This window comes from Citrus sinensis, chromosome 7 (genome assembly GCF_022201045.2).
Source record: "Citrus sinensis cultivar Valencia sweet orange chromosome 7, DVS_A1.0, whole genome shotgun sequence".
Classification (NCBI taxonomy): Eukaryota; Viridiplantae; Streptophyta; class Magnoliopsida; order Sapindales; family Rutaceae; genus Citrus; species Citrus sinensis.
The window spans coordinates 28,396,539-28,415,000 of NC_068562.1; the positions used below are offsets into that span (position 1 = coordinate 28,396,539).

The 18,462-nt window shown below is 35.6% G+C and overlaps 3 protein-coding genes across 6 annotated transcripts in view; all 3 read right to left on the reverse strand.

Moving 5' to 3' along the window:
• Nucleotides 1–899: 899 nt before the first annotated feature.
• LOC102612499 (uncharacterized) lies at nucleotides 900–5,536 on the reverse strand. The gene is made up of 5 exons (XM_006464227.4): nucleotides 5,062–5,536; nucleotides 2,905–4,284; nucleotides 2,238–2,429; nucleotides 2,003–2,154; nucleotides 900–1,837 (listed from the first exon to the last, which is right to left on the reverse strand). Exons 2-5 carry the CDS (start codon nucleotides 4,250–4,252, stop codon nucleotides 1,355–1,357), a joined length of 2,175 nt encoding a protein of 724 aa, XP_006464290.1. The 5' UTR covers nucleotides 4,253–4,284; nucleotides 5,062–5,536; the 3' UTR covers nucleotides 900–1,354.
• A 1,046-nt stretch (nucleotides 5,537–6,582) lies between these two features.
• Nucleotides 6,583–9,867, reverse strand: LOC102612199 (uncharacterized). Of its 2 annotated transcripts, XR_008056486.1 has the most exons (11): nucleotides 9,700–9,867; nucleotides 9,589–9,617; nucleotides 9,354–9,400; nucleotides 9,182–9,249; nucleotides 8,869–8,907; nucleotides 8,576–8,712; nucleotides 7,956–8,046; nucleotides 7,551–7,622; nucleotides 7,172–7,284; nucleotides 6,866–7,074; nucleotides 6,583–6,758 (listed from the first exon to the last, which is right to left on the reverse strand). XR_008056486.1 is itself a non-coding variant. In XM_052444266.1 (10 exons), the coding sequence occupies exons 1-10, from the start codon at nucleotides 9,777–9,779 to the stop codon at nucleotides 6,956–6,958; spliced, it is 795 nt and encodes a 264-aa protein (XP_052300226.1). In that variant the 5' UTR covers nucleotides 9,780–9,867; the 3' UTR covers nucleotides 6,583–6,955. The 2 variants fall into 2 exon arrangements, 1 of the variants encoding a protein (XP_052300226.1); XM_052444266.1 differs by having other exon boundaries at nucleotides 6,583–7,074.
• Nucleotides 9,868–10,155: 288 nt separating this feature from the next.
• LOC102611701 (DNA-directed RNA polymerase I subunit 2) overlaps nucleotides 10,156–18,462 on the reverse strand; it is a 12,719-nt gene continuing 4,412 nt past the window's right edge. Inside the window, exons 13-28 of one of the 3 annotated variants that reach the window (XM_052444264.1) lie at nucleotides 17,829–17,916; nucleotides 17,362–17,477; nucleotides 16,723–16,850; nucleotides 16,561–16,640; nucleotides 14,847–15,088; nucleotides 14,605–14,769; nucleotides 14,302–14,466; nucleotides 14,125–14,199; nucleotides 13,246–13,349; nucleotides 13,094–13,169; nucleotides 12,713–12,841; nucleotides 12,464–12,607; nucleotides 11,712–11,924; nucleotides 10,903–11,160; nucleotides 10,356–10,802; nucleotides 10,156–10,299 (exon numbers count right to left, since the gene is read on the reverse strand). In XM_052444264.1, coding sequence (XP_052300224.1) covers nucleotides 10,389–10,802; nucleotides 10,903–11,160; nucleotides 11,712–11,924; nucleotides 12,464–12,607; nucleotides 12,713–12,841; nucleotides 13,094–13,169; nucleotides 13,246–13,349; nucleotides 14,125–14,199; nucleotides 14,302–14,466; nucleotides 14,605–14,769; nucleotides 14,847–15,088; nucleotides 16,561–16,640; nucleotides 16,723–16,850; nucleotides 17,362–17,477; nucleotides 17,829–17,916 — 2,397 coding nt within the window. In that variant the 3' untranslated portion in view covers nucleotides 10,156–10,299; nucleotides 10,356–10,388. Of the gene's footprint in view, nucleotides 10,803–10,902; nucleotides 11,161–11,573; nucleotides 11,640–11,711; nucleotides 11,925–12,463; nucleotides 12,608–12,712; nucleotides 12,842–13,093; nucleotides 13,170–13,245; nucleotides 13,350–14,124; nucleotides 14,200–14,301; nucleotides 14,467–14,604; nucleotides 14,770–14,846; nucleotides 15,089–16,560; nucleotides 16,641–16,722; nucleotides 16,851–17,361; nucleotides 17,478–17,828; nucleotides 17,917–18,462 lie in introns of those variants that run through there. The other 2 variants (XM_006464224.4, XR_003065349.2) reach the window with 2 other exon arrangements.

The following is an 18,462-nucleotide window of genomic DNA, read 5'->3' on the forward strand; positions in this document are numbered from 1 at the left end:
TTTCTAAAAACATTGTATGATTTAATCAAATTACACTTAGATATATTTTTTTATAATTTTTCTATTTAAAAAATAAAAATAATTGAGTAGGGGTAAAAACATATTTTGTAATTAATTGTAGGGTTAGAAATGTCATTTTGTAGTTATTATAGGGACAAAAACATTAATTCTAGGGACAAAAAGTCATTCTTTAATTAATTTACTGTTTACATTAAAATTAACGATTTGCCATCTACTCGAATATTTTTAAAACATGTCATTTTTTTAAAAATTTTTTAAAACATGTCACTCATAGATAATTAACTGATAAATAAATAAACTTTCAAAGTTAAACAAGACATATCCTGAAATAGGGTTGAATTTTGTTGCCACTGAGATTTGGTCTATGTTAAATTATTTTTCTCACATCTCATGAGATTTCAATCATTCTTCTTTCAATCAAGTAAAAGTAGATATTTCTCTTATTAACATAGGTGAAAGATTTCCGTTTAATATTGAAGAGAATAAAATTTTAAATTATATTGTAATAAACTTATTATAAATATCAAAATTTCTTCTAATTCCAATATACATATTCTGTTAAAAAGAAAAAAAAAAGAAAAATGGTTGATTTCTACAATCATTTTTATTTTTTTTATGTAAAAAGACTTGGCTCGACATCTCGAGCAAGAGAGCTTTATGCTTTCTCTACATAGCGTTCGATGGGCTCAAATTTGTAACAAATAAGAAAATAACAATGGTATTTTTCGTTATTTACTAACTATTCATCATCATTCCTTGCACCATTACAGGGTAGGAAGCATTGGCATAATGGCATTTCATGTAAACGATCATGAATCAAAATAAGATTAAAACAGTCATAACAAACCCATGAAAAACGGCTAATAGTGGACTAGAAGTATGCTGCTCCAGATGATAAATTTCAATACTCAGTTCAAAAAGCTAATACAGTGATCATAATCAGTCTGTAGAATCTACAAAAGAGGTCCAAAACTCATAATAAAACACCAATACAAAAGTTAGATTCTAACAATATAACAAGTCCATAAAACTAGGGAACTCTGGAAAACATGACATGACCATAGGTGAATCGATCCATTCATAAAGAGAGCTCTCAATTTGAAGGGTTCTACCACTAAATGAAAACATGACCCTCAACCTAAAGCACACTTCAGAAAACACTAATCCATCATCAAACCAATTCCTTCTGCTCAGCTGGAATATTTCCTCCCTATGGGAAAACACCTGCAGACCTGCAAAGACGCAATTTTTTCATGTGATACTTTCTTAGTTCTTACCATTATCTCAGCTAGAATATGGAGCAGCCAGGGATATAGATTAGATAGCCTGATCCCTACTGCTTGGAACTTTTACTCCGAGCTTCAAGTTTTGCGGCAACTTGTTCTTCTGACAAAGGCAGGTAATAGATCCTCGGCGTTGCCTTAGTTTTCCGAAATAGATCATCCAGAGTCACAATTGGTGGGTCAAGTTTCTCAGGCAGCGGGGGAGGGGGTGGAAGAGTGAACCGCTCTCTCGCTGGGGCTTGGTTCGATATGGGAGGTGGAGGTGGCAGAGTTGGAGGGGGTGGAAGCTGCTGTCTTGCTGCAGGTTGGCGTGGTGAAGGCTGAGGCTGCGAGGTGGGTGCTGCAGCAGGAGCAGGAGCAGCTGAACCCGTACTAACAGGTGCAGCAGGTGACGGAGGAGGAGCCTCCGTACGCATTTTTACTTCCTGAGGATCGACAAACTCAGCAACTAGGGGGCGTCCACCGTTATTCGGTGGCCATTGAATATTGTACAAAGCATTGCGAGTCTCTATTGCTTCTTCAACAGATGAATACTGCATCATCAAAGTAATTTTCCAAGCAACAATAATTAGATTAATTTAATTGGTAGTACAGCAATACAGATGAACAAAACAAAGACAATCCAAGTATCTTAACAGGAGAGAATTTTACAACAAGAAGAACCAACGTATCCTAACATAAGATATTAGAAGTCTTACAGTAACATAGCAATGGGTTTTGATATGGTCCATCCAGAAACTTGTAAAAGTTCCAGTTTTGCCTAGAAGCTCTTGCACAGCTCTCAGTGTAAACGGACGCACAAAGTGATCAATCCTGAGGGAGTTTGTTGGAGACTTTGGTGATGGAGGAACTGCCAATTTACAATATAGAAAATGTTTAGACCGTTATAGAAAAGGATAGAATATATTATCAATATGAAGAATGACAACTCACCGATACGTTCTTTTGGTGTATCATCACTGACTGCAGAATCAGATCTAGAAAAGTTGCGTTTCATAGATGGTTGTAATGTGTCCCTTGGTGTAGAGCTGGGTGTAGTGCTTTGCTGCTCAGGTAGTTTGAGGCTTTCAGAGTTCCATCTCCGTTGCCTCTTTGAAGGCTCATTGTTTCCCACAGCCTCTTGATCTGTGAAGCAATTTGTCAAGACACGTAGACAAAATAAAACTGAATTTTATTCATCAGAAACCAATGAAACCAAATAACTTTAATTTCTTTCCAATTAAAAGGAGAGGGAATTTGAAAACTTTAACATAAACAGCAGAGCAAAAGTTGTATTTTTCCAGAAGAAAGCTACTCCTATCCAATCACCAATAGTCGGAACTACTGCTTGTGCCTCATCTAAAATTCAGACAAACTTATATGACCAAGAAATGGGAAAGAATCTGTAGCAAATTTTCCGTAAACTCAAGTTACATGAAAAAAAAAAAAATCATATTATGTAATTCTACATCATAAGAAGATGTAGGCCTTTGTCAAGGAAAACCAACAGCAAAAAACGACAAAAATTAGTAAGGTGGAGAGGGCAGCAATACCACACAGAAGGTATTATTTGCCATTATATATTCATAAAACAAGATCACACCCTGAAAGCAAAACTTACCATTGATTTTTCTTTTCTCAGCAGGTATAACTGGACAACTTTTATCGTCAACATCGGCATGTTTAATATCTGCAGATAAACCATCTCCCACAACATCAACAGGACTTTCCTCCTTCACAACAGGAACATCATTTTTCTCAGTCCTATTTCTCACTTCATCAGAACTATCCTTGGAATCAATCTGTTTACTCTCCAGGACATCATCCTCCATTGAGTCATCACCAGAACTTCTGTCTAAATTTAACTTTTCAGAATACCCCATATCTACACTATCAATTTTCTTGCCCATGACTGCAATTGTAGCAATGTTGTCATCTTTCTCATCAACAGATGCCTTCTCCTCAAGTGGATCTTCAACATCCATCGGATGTGATTCACCACCAACTGCGGTAACATTGCCAGATGATGGTTCCACCATCCCCGATTTATTTACATCTAGTTCTAATTTGACATTATCAGCAATTATATTATCCTTTAGTTCAATCTTTTCATTAATTGAGATAGAATCAGTAGAAATAGAATCAGATTTTACTTGAGACCCTAAAATAGCGCTGACCTCAGATACCTGATTTTCTGGAGCAGTAGCGTCCAGCACGTCCTCTCTGTGCGGAGTCTTTAAACCCTCATTCTCCAGCTGGGGCTTTGAATCCTCATTCTCCAGCTGAATATTTGTATTCACATTTTCCCTATGCGTGCCAGAGTTCTGCAACTCTTGCCCACTCATAGCTACTTCTGTTACCACACTCTCAGTAACTGTGGTATGCCCACTCAATGCAACTTCTGTGAGCACATTCTCAGTAAGTTTGGTGCTGGTCTCCACAGTAGTTGCTTGGAAACCCAACTCATCATCTGCTCTAGCAGGATTAATGCTACCTGTCATGTCCCCTTCTTGAAATTTCTCCTGACCCAATGCGGCAACATTTTCATTGTTATCACCTCGTATGTCCCTTTCTTGATGTTCTCCGGGACCAAATCCAGGTGCAAAACTGTTGATGTCAAGCTGAACCACAACATTTTCCACCTTTTCATTTCTTTTAGCATCAACATCCAGAACATCTTTAGCTGTTTCAGAACCAACTGACACCTCTGCATCTTTCACCTCAACTATTGGTTGGCTAGTGATATTAGCACCATGAAATGCATCCTTTGCTGCCTCCATCTCGGCAACCTTCCTGGCTTCCTTCTCTGCATTTTCCCTTTCAATGCGAATGGCTTGATCCAAAAGTCTTATCAGATCATCCTTCTTACCACTGGATTTCAACTTCCGCCTTTTTAGCTCTTCTTTTAGTTCTGTAACCTTCCACTGATCAATTGGTCGATTATCAAGAATCGGATACGGAGATGACATTTTCCCCCACTAATATTCTCACTTTCACTACCCTGATAAATCAAATGGTGTTATATGCAATCAGCCACTTGAAGGAAATCTCATTAAAAAAACCAACATAAACAACACAGCACCCAAAAGGAACAACATTACAAACTATAGAGTGCGGGGATAACAATTGATTGTTCACCCATAAAGCAATTATCTAGATACAAGAAACCCACAGAAGAATTCAGAAATGACTCATCATATCATGGCTTGATTATCTCAGCTTATGGAACATAAAAAGAAGTGTAGAACTATTGAACCTCTCAGATAAATATATCAAAATTAAATAAGACAAACAAACATCGCTGTCAACCAGAATGCTATAGAAAAGAAACTTCTTAATAAGTTTACAAAGGAACCCCAGCAAAAGAGCAAGTTTTCTGAAAATCTTTTTACACTTGAAGCTCACTAAAGTGTACATGACAAATTATGAACAAAGCTCAATGCAGAAGATGAATACCTCAACACATAAATTCCTCATCAAACCCAAGAAATAATTAAACCATTAATCTCGAGTAAACTAAACCCTGATTCCATCACTAATACTACAATATGCAACAAAATTACACAACTTTACAAAATTAACCTGAAAAAAGATCTCACGAGTAAAATCAATTACAAAATCCCAATGAAAATGCTAATACAGAATAAATAAACTCTAAATTCAATAATAAAATCCCAAAATTTCAAGGAAGAAACCCCAAATTTACAATGCATGCAAACAAATTAAAATAAATCTAAATCAAACCCATAAAAGAAGAGATAGGAGAAAGATAACTCACAGAGAGTATTTGTTGCTTCGAGGACTGAAATGACGAAAAGAGAGATAAGTGAATATGTGAAACCCTAAATTTCACAACACAAAACCAACCATTAGAGAACACAACAAGAAAGACAAAACACACATCAACAAAACCTAATCTTGCCCAGTTAAACACACTCTATAACCCAACTATTAGCTGCTGCAAAAGCAAAGAAGAAATAAAAAACCCTCAATTACACTTCGACGGCGCGCCGTTTTATCATTTTTCCTGAAATTGAAAAAAAAAACTTGTCGAAAACAGAGAAAATGAAATTAATAATGAGACGATTTTGAGAAACGAAAATAAAAAAAATGGGCTTAGTATGGATATTATTTTTGATCTTTTTGACGGAATTTTTAGAATTATATTTTAGGGTTTTTATTTCTTTTGCTTTGTTTTGTTTCTTCAGCTGAGCGCCTGCGTGCTCGTTTTAAGAGAGACCGAAAAATAAAAAAGGCACGAGACGATCAGTGATTTTATTGCCTTTGAATTCCGAAAATGCCCTTATTGTTGTACCCATGGTGGCAGTTGTTTCACGTCGCGCCTCACGTGCTTGGAGACGAAGCGTAATCTCCATAAGGAAGTTTCTAGAAGAAACGTTTTTTTTCATCGAGGAAGTTTCTAAACGAAAATTACTTACTTTTAAATAATTTTTTTATAGGTTAATTAGTGGTTATGTGATATAACGAAAGCTTAATATTCTAATAGTCCGTTGATTCTTAAAAATACTTAAATAAAAAAAGATATAAATTCACGTTAATTTAAAAAAATCTCATAAACTTAAAGTTAAGATCCATTGATTTCACAGAATATTGAAAAATATTATCAAAATAATCAAATATAAAGTTTATATTAAGAAATAATCAATAATAAGTAAAAGCTACAAAAACACTTATTTATACTAACTACAAATTATCTTAATTTGACTAAAAAAATTATTTCAATAAAACTCATACCTAAATCAAGAATACAATTCAAATAAACAATGTCTAAACAATAAAACTAGCAATCAAATTCAAACAAAATATAAATTAATTAAAATATTTTTAAATATTTTAAATTTCAATCAAATTAAGATTTCTTGCTCTGCATCATTATGATAGTAATTTTGTATTAATATATTAAGCTTATACATGTAGTTGTTATTACAAACATAATCACCATTAATATTGAACAACAAATAATGTTAATGATGCGATAAAAACTAGTACAAATAACAAGACAAAAGGCTCAAGTGATAATATATGTGACGAAGTTTTGACGTTTCACACAATTGAGGTTATATCACAATTAACGTTACTATTTGAAGCCAAGGTCTAGCTCAGGGGCGCGCTGGGTGGCTTCCCTGGGCTCTAGTCCTGCAGTCAAACTTCTAATGGTGTCTGAGTTAAGAATAGACCCGTTTGGGGCCGCTGCGCTGCCACTGCGCAGCTGCTCCCCAGACCAATTCTAGGGGCAGCTGCCCCAAACGGGTCTAATATTGAAGGAGGAAAAAAAAAGGACAATATAAGTTACTAGTTGACATACATTTTAGTACCAATACTGAGCTCGTATTATACAACCGTCTACACAAACAAGAAAATACATCTTTAAACTTTCTCTCAATGCTCTTTGACCTCCACCATAATCAGTAAAAGAGAAAAACTATGACAGGCAGTCAAAACCCTTGAATTTATCTGCAACTCGATAAGAGCAGAAGGATTCAAAAGAAAGAAAATTATAATGCATTAAAACCAAAAATACGTATGATATGGGGGGGGGGGGGGATAAAGACATATGATACCATAGTACATAGGAATCCTGTTTATATGACTCCATTGATGGATAAGTTATCAGCATCTTTTTCTTTGTATATCTCCATGTACGTGCTTCTCTACTCACTTTCTTCTCCGTCACTTTCAAGTAAGTTCATGTGATTCATATTTTTTTCAAGTGGGGGAAGCACATCATCGGAGGCATCAGAAGAGGCTTCATCTTCATTGCTGTCAACTCCTATGGCAGCAGAATAAAAACATGATTATTTTACTGAGATTATTGACCTTAAACCTACAATGCTCTTTAATTTTCTTCAAAATGGCCAAAAGAGTACCTTCTACATCTGAAGGAACCTTTGGAACTCGACTTTGTTGGGAAAGCCAATCATTTTGAACTGAAATTATATCAGCACTATTTTCACATTTGGAGTACGCCTTGAGCAGTTCCCTGCATTTATTAGATGTGCTGTAAGTTTATTACTGACAGAAAAAAGAAAGATGATAAATAATGAACGAAAGAAGAACAGCACAAGGTAAAGACTACTTGAGAACAATTTCTGAATATGGATGCAAAACTCCACACACTCCAATAGGCCATTTTCACGTTTCAACTAGCTAATAACAAATTTGCATTACACGGTTGAAAAGAGAATGAGCTTTTTATCCTTCTCAAACCAGGAACCCGAAAAAAAAAAAAGAAGAAGCACTAATTACCTGTTGAGGGAAAGGAACGCATGACCCCACTTGAACTTGCCTAGTAACAAGTTTGCAGTTTCCTCTTCCCCACTGTTGAAACATTGAATAAATATTTATTGACTTTTTTCAAAAATATATATGATAAACATAGATTAGAATCAGAAACTAAATTGCAATTGGTTGGCTCAAAAGAATATAAGCTACATGCTTATGCACATAATGATCATTATGTGTTTTGATTTACTAATGAAAGCATCAAAAACATGAAATTGTTAAAAATCAAAGCTATAACAACATTTGAGATGGTATGAGCCAACATAAAGTTACACAAAAACAAATGATTAAAAGAATTGTCAGGTTTTACAATATTAGCACATAAAGCAAACTGTTTCAAATAAAATTAAAGGGACAAAAATTTGTTACCATATAATCAAAGCAGCAGATAGTGCCTCCACACAAGAGAGTTCACAAGGTCTGCCATAATTTACTGGATTTGCTGCTACCAGCCACGGTACTGCAATTCCAAGTGCTTAATCAAATTATGGAGAGTTGGAAAGAGAATTCTTAGTAAGAGGAATGATTATGAAATTGGTTATCAAAATTATTTCCATTGATTACTATTATACACTGCTTGTTTAAATTACATCCAGGTTGACAGGGGACATTAAAATATCACCTTCAATATAGTATTTGAACTGTGAAAATCTTTAAAAAAAAAAAAATTTAAATAAAAGAATAAACAAGTAAAACATGTATAAGACTCCCATGATTATATAAATACGATTTAAAGCAAAGCAAAAGTTTGTTACATGTTGATATGCTCACCACAGCAACTTGGAGACACCAAGAGTATGTATGTTGTAACAATAAAAAAGATTATGACATATAACATTAGGGAGGAATAAAGTTTGTGCCATACATACATACTAGGCCAAAGATCCACACCAACTTGTTAGTGATTCAAAGAAATAATTGTATGAAAGCCGGCACAAATCAAGGTACTCCTAAGCAGTATTCATCTTTTACAGAGTCAAAGTTCATACACAGGCGAGGAGCAGAACAGCGCAGCTTCACGAATGGCACATCCCCCAAGCGCGCCCAAGAGCAATCCACAACAGCTAGCCCTTTTCTCTTTATCAAGCTGTAATCTTCTTTTGAAACACAGTGAGTGCCAACAGGGCTGCCAAAGGAGATACACCACAGATGATAACAAGCATAGACGCATAAATAACAGGAACTGTTTGGAATGATAAATAGAAGATATGGGTGATAGCATTGATCAAGGGGAATAGTTAGACTGTTCAAAAGATAAAGATAGAAAAGATGCTGAAAGTACCTCAATACAATTCCCCCAAACCCACTACTCACCCGTAACTCCTGCATTAAATAATAAAATTGTCCAAATTAATGAAATTAGAATATGTCTGCGCTGCATTCACGCAGGGATCATACCATAAAGGATTCAAGTTATCTTGAGTTCCTACATGATAAATAAGAAGCTATTGCCAAAGCAAACAATGCAATCAACTATATTTACTTAAAACTCGCAAAAAAAATTTAATCCTAAATATCATATCATGAAATGTAAAAGGTATGCAATATAAACAACTAAACCATGATTGAGAGGAAGAGAAATGTAGCAGATACTTTCTTTCAATAGGTTAAATCTTGCAAGTTTGCGGCCCGTACATCGCTTTGCATCACATTGTCCAAAATCCTAATAAACCAACAAAGAAGAAACCCAATCAATCCCTTTCCCAAAAAAAGAAAAAAGAAAAAAGAATGATATAATCCTCCAAATCGGTTGATAATCTTGCTTACCCACATGGCGAGCTGAACTTTGGGAACTTGTGGATCATCTTCAGGAGCTAAAAGTACAAAAATGAAAAAAGATAAAATAAAATCACAGTCAGCTTCCTAAACTCAAAAAGGCAATATCACGGCGGTAATATATCAAACGCCTGGCGTGGCAGTAACTAAACACGTAAAATTTACAAAGAGATCTCAAAAAACAACCAAATAATTACTCGGTTAATTCATGCCATGGAATTGATACCTTGATCAGGTGGAAGAGATTCGTCTTCCCTGCTTCAGAGAAGAAGTGAATTAGCTACTGGGTGCTAAAACAAAGAGCACTTACAACAAAATAGTGAGCAAAATGCAAAACCTATCAGGTTGATGGCATCTGCTGGACTGACCGCGATGAGAGTGATGGTTTTTGAACCGCCTGGGCTTGTTGTGACCCATTTTATTAAATTTCCGATGAAACTGCTCGGAGTTTAAAATCCTTCTGCTGCGCTCTACTGGTAGAGGCTCTGTTCCGTTGCGGCTTATATATGTTTGGATTGAGGAGGGTTTTGTGTTGGGAGAATAACATCCGGCTCCCTAAATTTTTATGATTTATCAATTAAGGAATAGTTTATCTGTTTGCGGCAAATACATCCCCAACAAACAATCAAGGAGTTCCAGATAAAATTTAATTATAAATTTCAGTAGATTTGCTTGACAAATTCAAAATTCTAATAAAAAAACTTAGGAAGCCCGAGCCCAACAGCCCAAGTTTTAATATTACTCTGTTTTTAATTAATCTTTGGGTCTATTTGGAAATAAGAAACCGTAGAAAGAGACCATGATAAGCTTGTCATTTTGATTCAGAAGATTTTCCTCATACAAAGGTGCTAACTCTTTGACAAAAATTGTCATTTTACACTTGAGGCTCGACATAAATTACAAACCCGACAAAGATCATAGAAACTGAAAAGGCTAGGTACAACAACACGAGAGATCAAAAGAAATGACAGACTGTGTGATTCCTAAAGCCAGGTGTTGACATGATACTCTCTCTACAATCAATAATCAGGCCGTGGCTCCGTCACCTAGCTGAAGGGTTATTTTAATGTTCATAGCAGCAAGTTCAGCTGCCAAGTATCTAAAAACATAGGGCATTGCAACAGTCTCCATGCCTTTACTTGTCTGGCAAGCATGACAAGTGACTTTCTTGGGAGCTCTTGCAGGGGGTAGCCCGCCAATCTCTCGTATTGCCCGCTTTTGTGGGTGTATAAATGTTGCTGTAAGAACACTTCCACAGAGGGAACACACATCAGCAACATGGTAATCAGAACATGTGTGAAGCCTATCGTGCAACAAATATGCTGCTCCATGAGCAAGCAATGAATCTCGTTCCATTTCTCCAAAACGAATACCTCCACCGCGCTTTCTTCCTTTTATTGGCTGCCGGGTAATTTGGTCCATCGTTCCAGTGGAGCGAACCTGCATATGGCAACATGCAGTTTATTGATATTGACAACCAGAAAAACCTTGTTCCTAATCTCAAGGATATTATTTAAGAAAATTTTAAAAAAATTCCTACCTGAAATTTGTCTGAAACCATGTGCCGGAGCCGCTGATAATAGACAGGCCCAATAAAAATTTCACATGTGAGCTCTGTTCCATATACCCCACTATACAATACCTCTACACCATGATAATTAAACCCACATGTCCTTAACATTTCACCGAGTTCATCAACTAGTGATTTTGATTCATCAGTCCCAGTATCTCCATTAGTTTTCTTGACTGAATTTGCAAATGGTGTTGCATCCATAAATTTTCCATGTAAGCTACCTCCCTGTGACAAAACAATTGAGCATCTCACTAAGCATAATATGCAACTAATAATTCACTACAAGATACTTAATAAAAGCACTCATGCACGGCACCCACTCGCAGTTCTCCTGTTCTCTCATAAACTTCTTAACAGCTCCTTGAGCCATATAACTTTTATCTTAGTCTAAAATAGCAAAAAACAAAGAAAGCACTTCTTAGACTCTAGAAATTGGCAGTTTCTTTTTCAAGGCACACCAAGAAAAAGTATGAGCCAATACTTGGGGTGGGTGGAAGTCCACAATCACATACCACATAGGTGAAAAGCTGGACTAGATAGATAAATCAGTCATTCATATGCCTAAAAAAAGTCACTGCCTGAAGATGACTATATATATATATTTTGTCGTTTTCTTAAAACTCTGGTATGAGCATTACCAAAACTACGAACCCCTAGGCTGTTATCCAAGTTATGTACTGAAACTTCATCAATTCTCACTCTTCCTGAAAAGAGACAATATAATCAAATAATATAAACATCTAGCCTATGAAATTATGTCTTTCAGAGAGTACTACCTTAGCGGCAACAGACTCCAAAAGCATTGCAATTGTCATCCTCGAAGGAAATGCATGAGGATTGATAATCAGATCTGGACGCATTCCCGTGACTCCAGAAAATGGCATATCAATATCAGGCCACAACTGAGAGCAGACACCTTTCTGTCCGTGTCTGCTGCTAAATTTATCACCAATGATAGGGTTTCTAGTATGTCGAAAACGTATATTCGCCTGCAAGCGAGAAATATGAGCCCACAACACATCTAAGCATGCGAAAAAAATATTCATCATGATGGAAAGAAATGGAAAACACTAAACAAGCAATGACCTATAACTGCAACTAAAACAGTGAAGTACCCCTACTTTCAACTAAATACATGCTCATCATTATTGCTTTTTGTTTTCTCCCTAAGTACAAGATCTTGATTCTCTAATCAGCTGATTCTGTAAACAGAACAAATGTACAATGACCAAGGGCATCTGAACCATTACATATCTGAACTCATCATTAGAAAGCGTATTCAATAGGAGGTTCAGTTACTTGTGATGCAAGAAAGGAGTCATCCTATGTTAACTGTTAGCGAAGCATGTTGTAAACAGTGGAACAGTATCCAACGACAGTGACAATGGAGTTTATGTCAAGACCTTGCAGCACAATAACAACATAATGCATAGAAAAGAACCCCACCCTCGTAATGAAGAGTTGATTTGACTGATATGCACCTTATTCTCTATGCATACATGGTCTGGATAACAGAATATTAACTTACCTTCTGAGGAAGATTCTTGCTATTTTTCATATCGACAGCAACATAGTCAACAAACACAGATTCTGAACCCTTTCGGCTGTTGGTTCTCCAAGAATTTGTTGTCTTATCGTAGATGCTACAATAGGGTTCACCCGGATGTATCATCTGAGAGTTGCATATCAAACAGCCAGTCAATATAAAAATGGACAAAAATAAAAATTAATCAAGCTATACAGATAGAAAGTATAAAGTGGAAAACATATGGCAAACCTGTCCAACATACGGAAGTCCATCTGAATCAATCACAGAATGCAGTGATTTAGCATCTTTGTTTCGTCTAAATAGTTTCTGGCCTCGATCTACCTTATTGCCGTCATCAGATAAGTCAATTGTTTCCGTCTGCCCAAAAGTGAGGGGGAAAAAGAAAAAGTCATTTAGGGGATAACAGTGCCTTCAGGTTAATCTTTTGGTACCAACGAGGATATTCCGCGATATATTATATTAATATCTGATGCACGTGGGTCTGATGCAAGTGGGTTGTCACCATGATGCCTTTTTAAGTATATTTTGATTATCAATTATTTCCTCAGAAGTAGATAAATATATTAGAAAGCTAAACTTCATAGCAACAAAAGGAAGAAGAAGAAAAACCTGGTATATTTGTCCATGGCACATCCCACGGTCTACTGATGACTTATTCAAGATCATAGCATCCTCCATATCATACCTAGATGAAGAAGAGAAATTAACTCCATGATACCATAATCATTAACTCAGCACATAAACTCCTCTAAAATCCTTACCCAGTGTAAGCCAGAACTGCAACTATTGCGTTTGTCCCAGTTGGATATTCATCTATGCTGTATTTTGTATAAGTGTTAGTGCGAACAATGGGAGTTTGAGGAGTCTGTGAAGGACCAAGAGCATATTCGTTACAACAGACCAAATGGAGAACAAATCCTAATACACATTACAGTGACAACACAAAGTAATGAATGCAACATTGATCCATTTAAATAAAATAGTTAGTCATTTCAAAAATATGTTGAACCACTGAGGTTGCACCGGAAGTGCAAGTGTATGATTGGCAGTATTCTTGTAACAAACTTAATCTCTATGGATAATCCTACATCATTAGTTTTATTGGGTATAAAAGAACATTTAACCCAGCTCAAACTGCAATCCACCCATTCTATCATCAACTTCAAAAAAGGGGATAAAAATATTCCTTGGTTGCCAAAAAGAAAAAAAAAGGCTTTTCTTTTTCTGGTCAATAATATATATATAAATTTTAATTCTTCATTGACACATGTATAAGGGAAATAAAGAAAGCCTCAGTGGCTTCTTTCCTTTTATAAAAATGTCTTCTCCTTTTTGAAATTGCATACAATTAAGAAGAGAATATGCAAAAGAGTTCTCTCTCCATAGATGAGCACCAATACCAGTAGAAGGTTAATTACAAGACCGTGCTATAGTGCTGCCTTCCATGAGAAATGGTTAAATGTGTAATTCCAGGCATTGTAGAGCAGTCAGCACGCAACAAACAGCGAAAAGAATGCAAACACGCAAGGAAACACAATAATCAACAGAGTGGAAAACCATACATTACAGTTTATTAAGAACTGATTTAACAAAACAGTCTAGCAGGAGATAAATAGAAAACAAAGAAGCCTGAATCAGACCTGAAGGTGGTAAAGTTTCTGATCAGCACGGAATTTAAGTGCTTGTACAGAGAAACCCATTGTTTGTTTTGCCATCTAAGATAGAAAATGAAAGAAGTAACGCATTAATCATCAAAAAGACAGATAGAACAACTGTGAGTGAATTAAAAAGAACGATTGCTAACATGCAAGAAATACCTGACACTGATACATATTTCGTGGGCTCTGATTATGATCGGAATAAGGTGTTAGATTAGCAACCACACTTAGCATCCCAGTGGGATGAATTTCTTCATGAGTTGCAGGAAATGCATTTCTTCTTCCACCATCTCCACCATCAGGACACCTTATCTCCATGAAGACCTAATACGACAAATGCACTCAGTAGAGGTCAATATTTGGTATCTCATTTGAAACTAAAATATATAAATCAGTACATAATCTTAAAAAATAATCAAAGAATGCATGTATTTAGATATGAAATGAATATACTGTCTTCACCTGCTCAAATGGCCCAATTAATTCGATGTTTTGACTTTCCTCCGAAGGGAGAGAAATATTTCTGACAGGGCGAACAAATTTAGGAGGAGATGTGAACAGGTACAAACCAGGATAAGCTCCACCCAGGCTCAAAGGAACATATCCCACTTCTAGATCATCAGGAATCTACAAAATTTTAAAAATGATCACAATAAAGAGGAAGAAGAAAAAGGCAATTAAGATGGAATTAAACATGAAAATACCACTGAAGCAGCTGAAACTTTCAGTCTCCGTAAATGAGCAACAACTTTCTCAATTTCACTTGAAGGTATAACACCAACAACACGGCCATCTAGAAGAACAGAGAGAACTGCAGGAGGACCAGATTTAACAAGCTTTGGCAATGAAGGTATCATCCCAACCCCAATCAGAACCCTGAGAATAGACGTTCTCATCTTTGAAAAATCTCTGATATTTCCTCGGGAATCATAGTATGATGCAACTCCTGAAACACATTGAATTTAGAAGGCAGGTTGGCAAAGGAATAGAGCGTGAATTACTACAGATCTAAATTAGAACCCAGTTCCTAAAGTTTTCCCGAACACCGGTCCAATTTTTTTAACTGTCAATACGTTTTACATTTTCCTTCAAACATCTCAAAAGATTTTTCATGAGTTAATGCAAACATTGAACATGAAAAGGGATTTGTTTCTTTTCTTTGGGAGAGAGACATTTTCATGAAAGAACTGCTTCAATAATTTCTGTCTCATCAAATTCTATTCTTTGTTAATCATTATTTAGCATAACCGCAACTCAATCCCCTCCCCAACCATGTGAGTGGGTTCTGACCCCAAACCTTTTATTTTCAACACAATAGATTTTACCATCTCTAATAGATGACACTTACTAATCAGATTCTAATTGACTACCCTTTCAATTTTCAAAAACAAAAAGTAATAATAATAAATAGATTGAAATACATTGACAAAGTCTCTACCTTGATAATATTGCCAAAGAACACCCCGAATGCAAAACAATTTAATTATAACTCAAATGATCCTATTTTATTTATTTCAGTCTATAGGTATTACAATTATAACTACAATGATCCTCTTTTATTTATTTTCTTCAACAATCATGATGTTCAAAACTTTCGTATGTAAGAATTGGAATTAGAAAACTAAGTTTTCTGCATATTACATGCTATTTGCACTTACTGTGCTTTCTGACAAAATGAGAAGTTTTGAGGACTGCTTTTGGCCCAAAAAAAAAAAAAAAAAAAAAAACGTGTCAACACCTATACAACCAAATATAACTGTTACTGTTTGGTAACCCAAAGCAAGATTCCACCAAAGTTTGAATGACTACTCTTGGAGCCATATAAATTTATTACAATCTTGATTGGCCAGTCAGCAGTAAAAGACTGCTCTAAAGGCATTCAAGAGAAGATCTTATTCTATCTGTTTAATATGCTTCAGAATTCAAAATCTAATATCCAGAAAATGGCATCTGCAAACCAGAGTTATGCATTTATCCAATATCATGAGCACTAGACACGTTTTTTATAAAAAAAACAGAAAAAAGATGAGTTAATGAGGTGAAGTTCAAAGATGGTCCACAAGCTTACTGAAACACCCATAAAACCCCTGACAAGGGCATCAAGCACGGTACCAAAACCACAAAAGTGAGAAGCTTTTAAGAACTTTTCGCATTGGAATGTGTAAGAAACCTATACAACCAAAAGTTAACTAAGTCTCTAACTAGGTACTTGAGAAACCATAAAGGATGAATGCTCAGACGCAAATAATTATTTAAAAACGGAACCATATTGGTAGGCTTTCTTCCTATAGCCAAAAACCTCTAACCAACAATAGAGGCAAAGTCCGTAGGGAAAAAGAAGAAGAGACACAATTTGATAAATTTTCCACCAACTGAAAAAGAAAATTTATAATAGAAGGGGAAAAAAAATACACTTACGACAAGTGGAAGTCATATGGTTCAGCAACCCACATGGCTCCCCATCAGGCGTATGCACAGGGCAAAGGAAACCCCAAGATCTGTTATAACATACATTAGAAATCCAGATTACAGTTGAGACAAAAATGTATGTAGCTGCCAAAGTAGCAAGTAGATACATACTCGGGTAGCAATTTTCTCACACTTGTTGTACGGAGCCCGGCAAATGAAGCCCCTCGATGGACAGCCCGAAAAAATGAGATGAAACGTAGAAAGTTAAGCCTCTCTGCCTGAACTGTGTAGCCAGCCCTCTAAGAAACAAAAAATCCAAGAGTTAGAGAGACCTAAGAAAATAAATTACAAACTAAGATCAGATAAAAGATGTGCAAAATTTTGAGCCAGTTCCATATTTTGGTTCTTAACTATAAAGTTGGCAAAACTTTAAGAGTGAATTACCCAAAATAATTAAATCCTCTTAAAATAATAATAATAATAAATAAATAATTTATTTACAAACACAAAATGGATTAAAAGTTTTATATAAGACAAAATTATACTTTATTGAAACTATCTCGGTGTACGATATTATGAATGATCTGTTTAAAGTGAAGTTATGCTTGAGGTTTCAACCAACTAAAGGAACAACAAGGTTGCAACTGTTCAGACATGCAGAAACTGCTGGAGGACAAAACAGAGGAGTGAGAAATAGAGAATCAGAATGGGGGAAAATTCAGAAGTAAAGAAGAAGCCCACGTTCTGAATTCCAAAATCATTCGGATGTCGTGGAACTAAAATAAGGCCCTATTTACAACAAGTCAATACCTGTTGCAAATCTAGACCTGTCTGAGTTGCTAATCTTCCAGTTTTCAACATCGTCTCAATACTTGTACCAATTTGCTTCGAAGGATTTTTCTCCATGACCTTCTTGATATTGGCTACTGCATTAGCATAGTCAACAATAATGCCTGTTTAGACTGAATAAAGCAAGACAAAAGGAAGAATGAAAATAATATGCTAAGTCTAAAGTTCAGGGTGCTCCTCACGATGACCATGCTATATAATAATATTAAAAGCATCATGACTCTTTAAGCAAATATCGTATTTACACTACATTTTATTTACATCACCTGCGATATAACTCAAGCAGGAAAACTATAAAAAAAGGGAAAAGCTGAATAAAGAAAAACAATACTTTCAAGGAAATTAAAAAAAAAAAAACAGAAAACAAGCAACTCTTCCAAAGGACCCAAAAAACCAAAAAAAAAAAAAGACGATAATATATAACTTACAGTTGAAGAAGTCAAATTTTTTGCCATTATTCTCTATCTCATCTTGAATTAGCTTCTTCCCCTTCCGAAGCCAGTCCTCTAGTTTCTCCTAGAGTCCAGAATAAACAATGTGTTAATAAAATTATGATGTTACATAGCTTACACCTACTGACAATTACAATACACAACAATAAATAAATTTCCATGTTGAACATGTTGCCTCAAGCAATGCTTCGGGGCCAATCAATCATTAGGTAGCCATCACTGCATGTAGCAGAGAACAATAAAGATGAACAGAGCATGCCTATTATCCACAAGGACATTACAATTCTCTCAGCAGTGAAAATGTCCTGTGCGGATATTGTAGGACATGTAATCCATCCACACCAATACTTCAATAGTAAAAGAAAACAAGAGTGAACCATTGAACTCGTAAATCAACAACCTGAGTTTTAATAGTAAAAGAAGACAAGACTCAAAATAAAGTATGAGATTAATCAACAACCTGAGTCTCTCATCCTTAGGAAGATAAAACAAAATCCTTTCCAATCCATCCATCAACCTAAGTCTCTCATCCTCAGGAGGATAAAACAAAATCCCTTCCAATCTATCTACATCAATAAGTTTTTATTCGACATTTTTGGTGACTACAAAT

Bases quoted from the DNA above. Each gene is read 5' to 3' on its own strand.
- LOC102612499 (XM_006464227.4), bottom strand. From the start codon at position 4,252: ATGTCATCTCCGTATCCGATTCTTGATAATCGACCAATTGATCAGTGG. The intron at 2,430-2,904 runs GTAAGTTTTGCT...ATTGCTTCACAG, and splicing joins TGAGAAAAGAAAAATCAATG to ATCAAGAGGCTGTGGGAAAC. The intron at 1,838-2,002 runs GTAAGACTTCTA...TTGATGATGCAG, and splicing joins AAACCCATTGCTATGTTACT to TATTCATCTGTTGAAGAAGC.
- LOC102612199 (XM_052444266.1), bottom strand. From the start codon at position 9,779: ATGGGTCACAACAAGCCCAGGCGGTTCAAAAACCATCACTCTCATCGC. The intron at 9,618-9,699 runs GTTTTGCATTTT...TCTCTGAAGCAG, and splicing joins AGATGCCATCAACCTGATAG to GGAAGACGAATCTCTTCCAC. The intron at 8,047-8,575 runs GTATGAACTTTG...TTGGAATTGCAG, and splicing joins CTGTTCTGCTCCTCGCCTGT to TACCGTGGCTGGTAGCAGCA.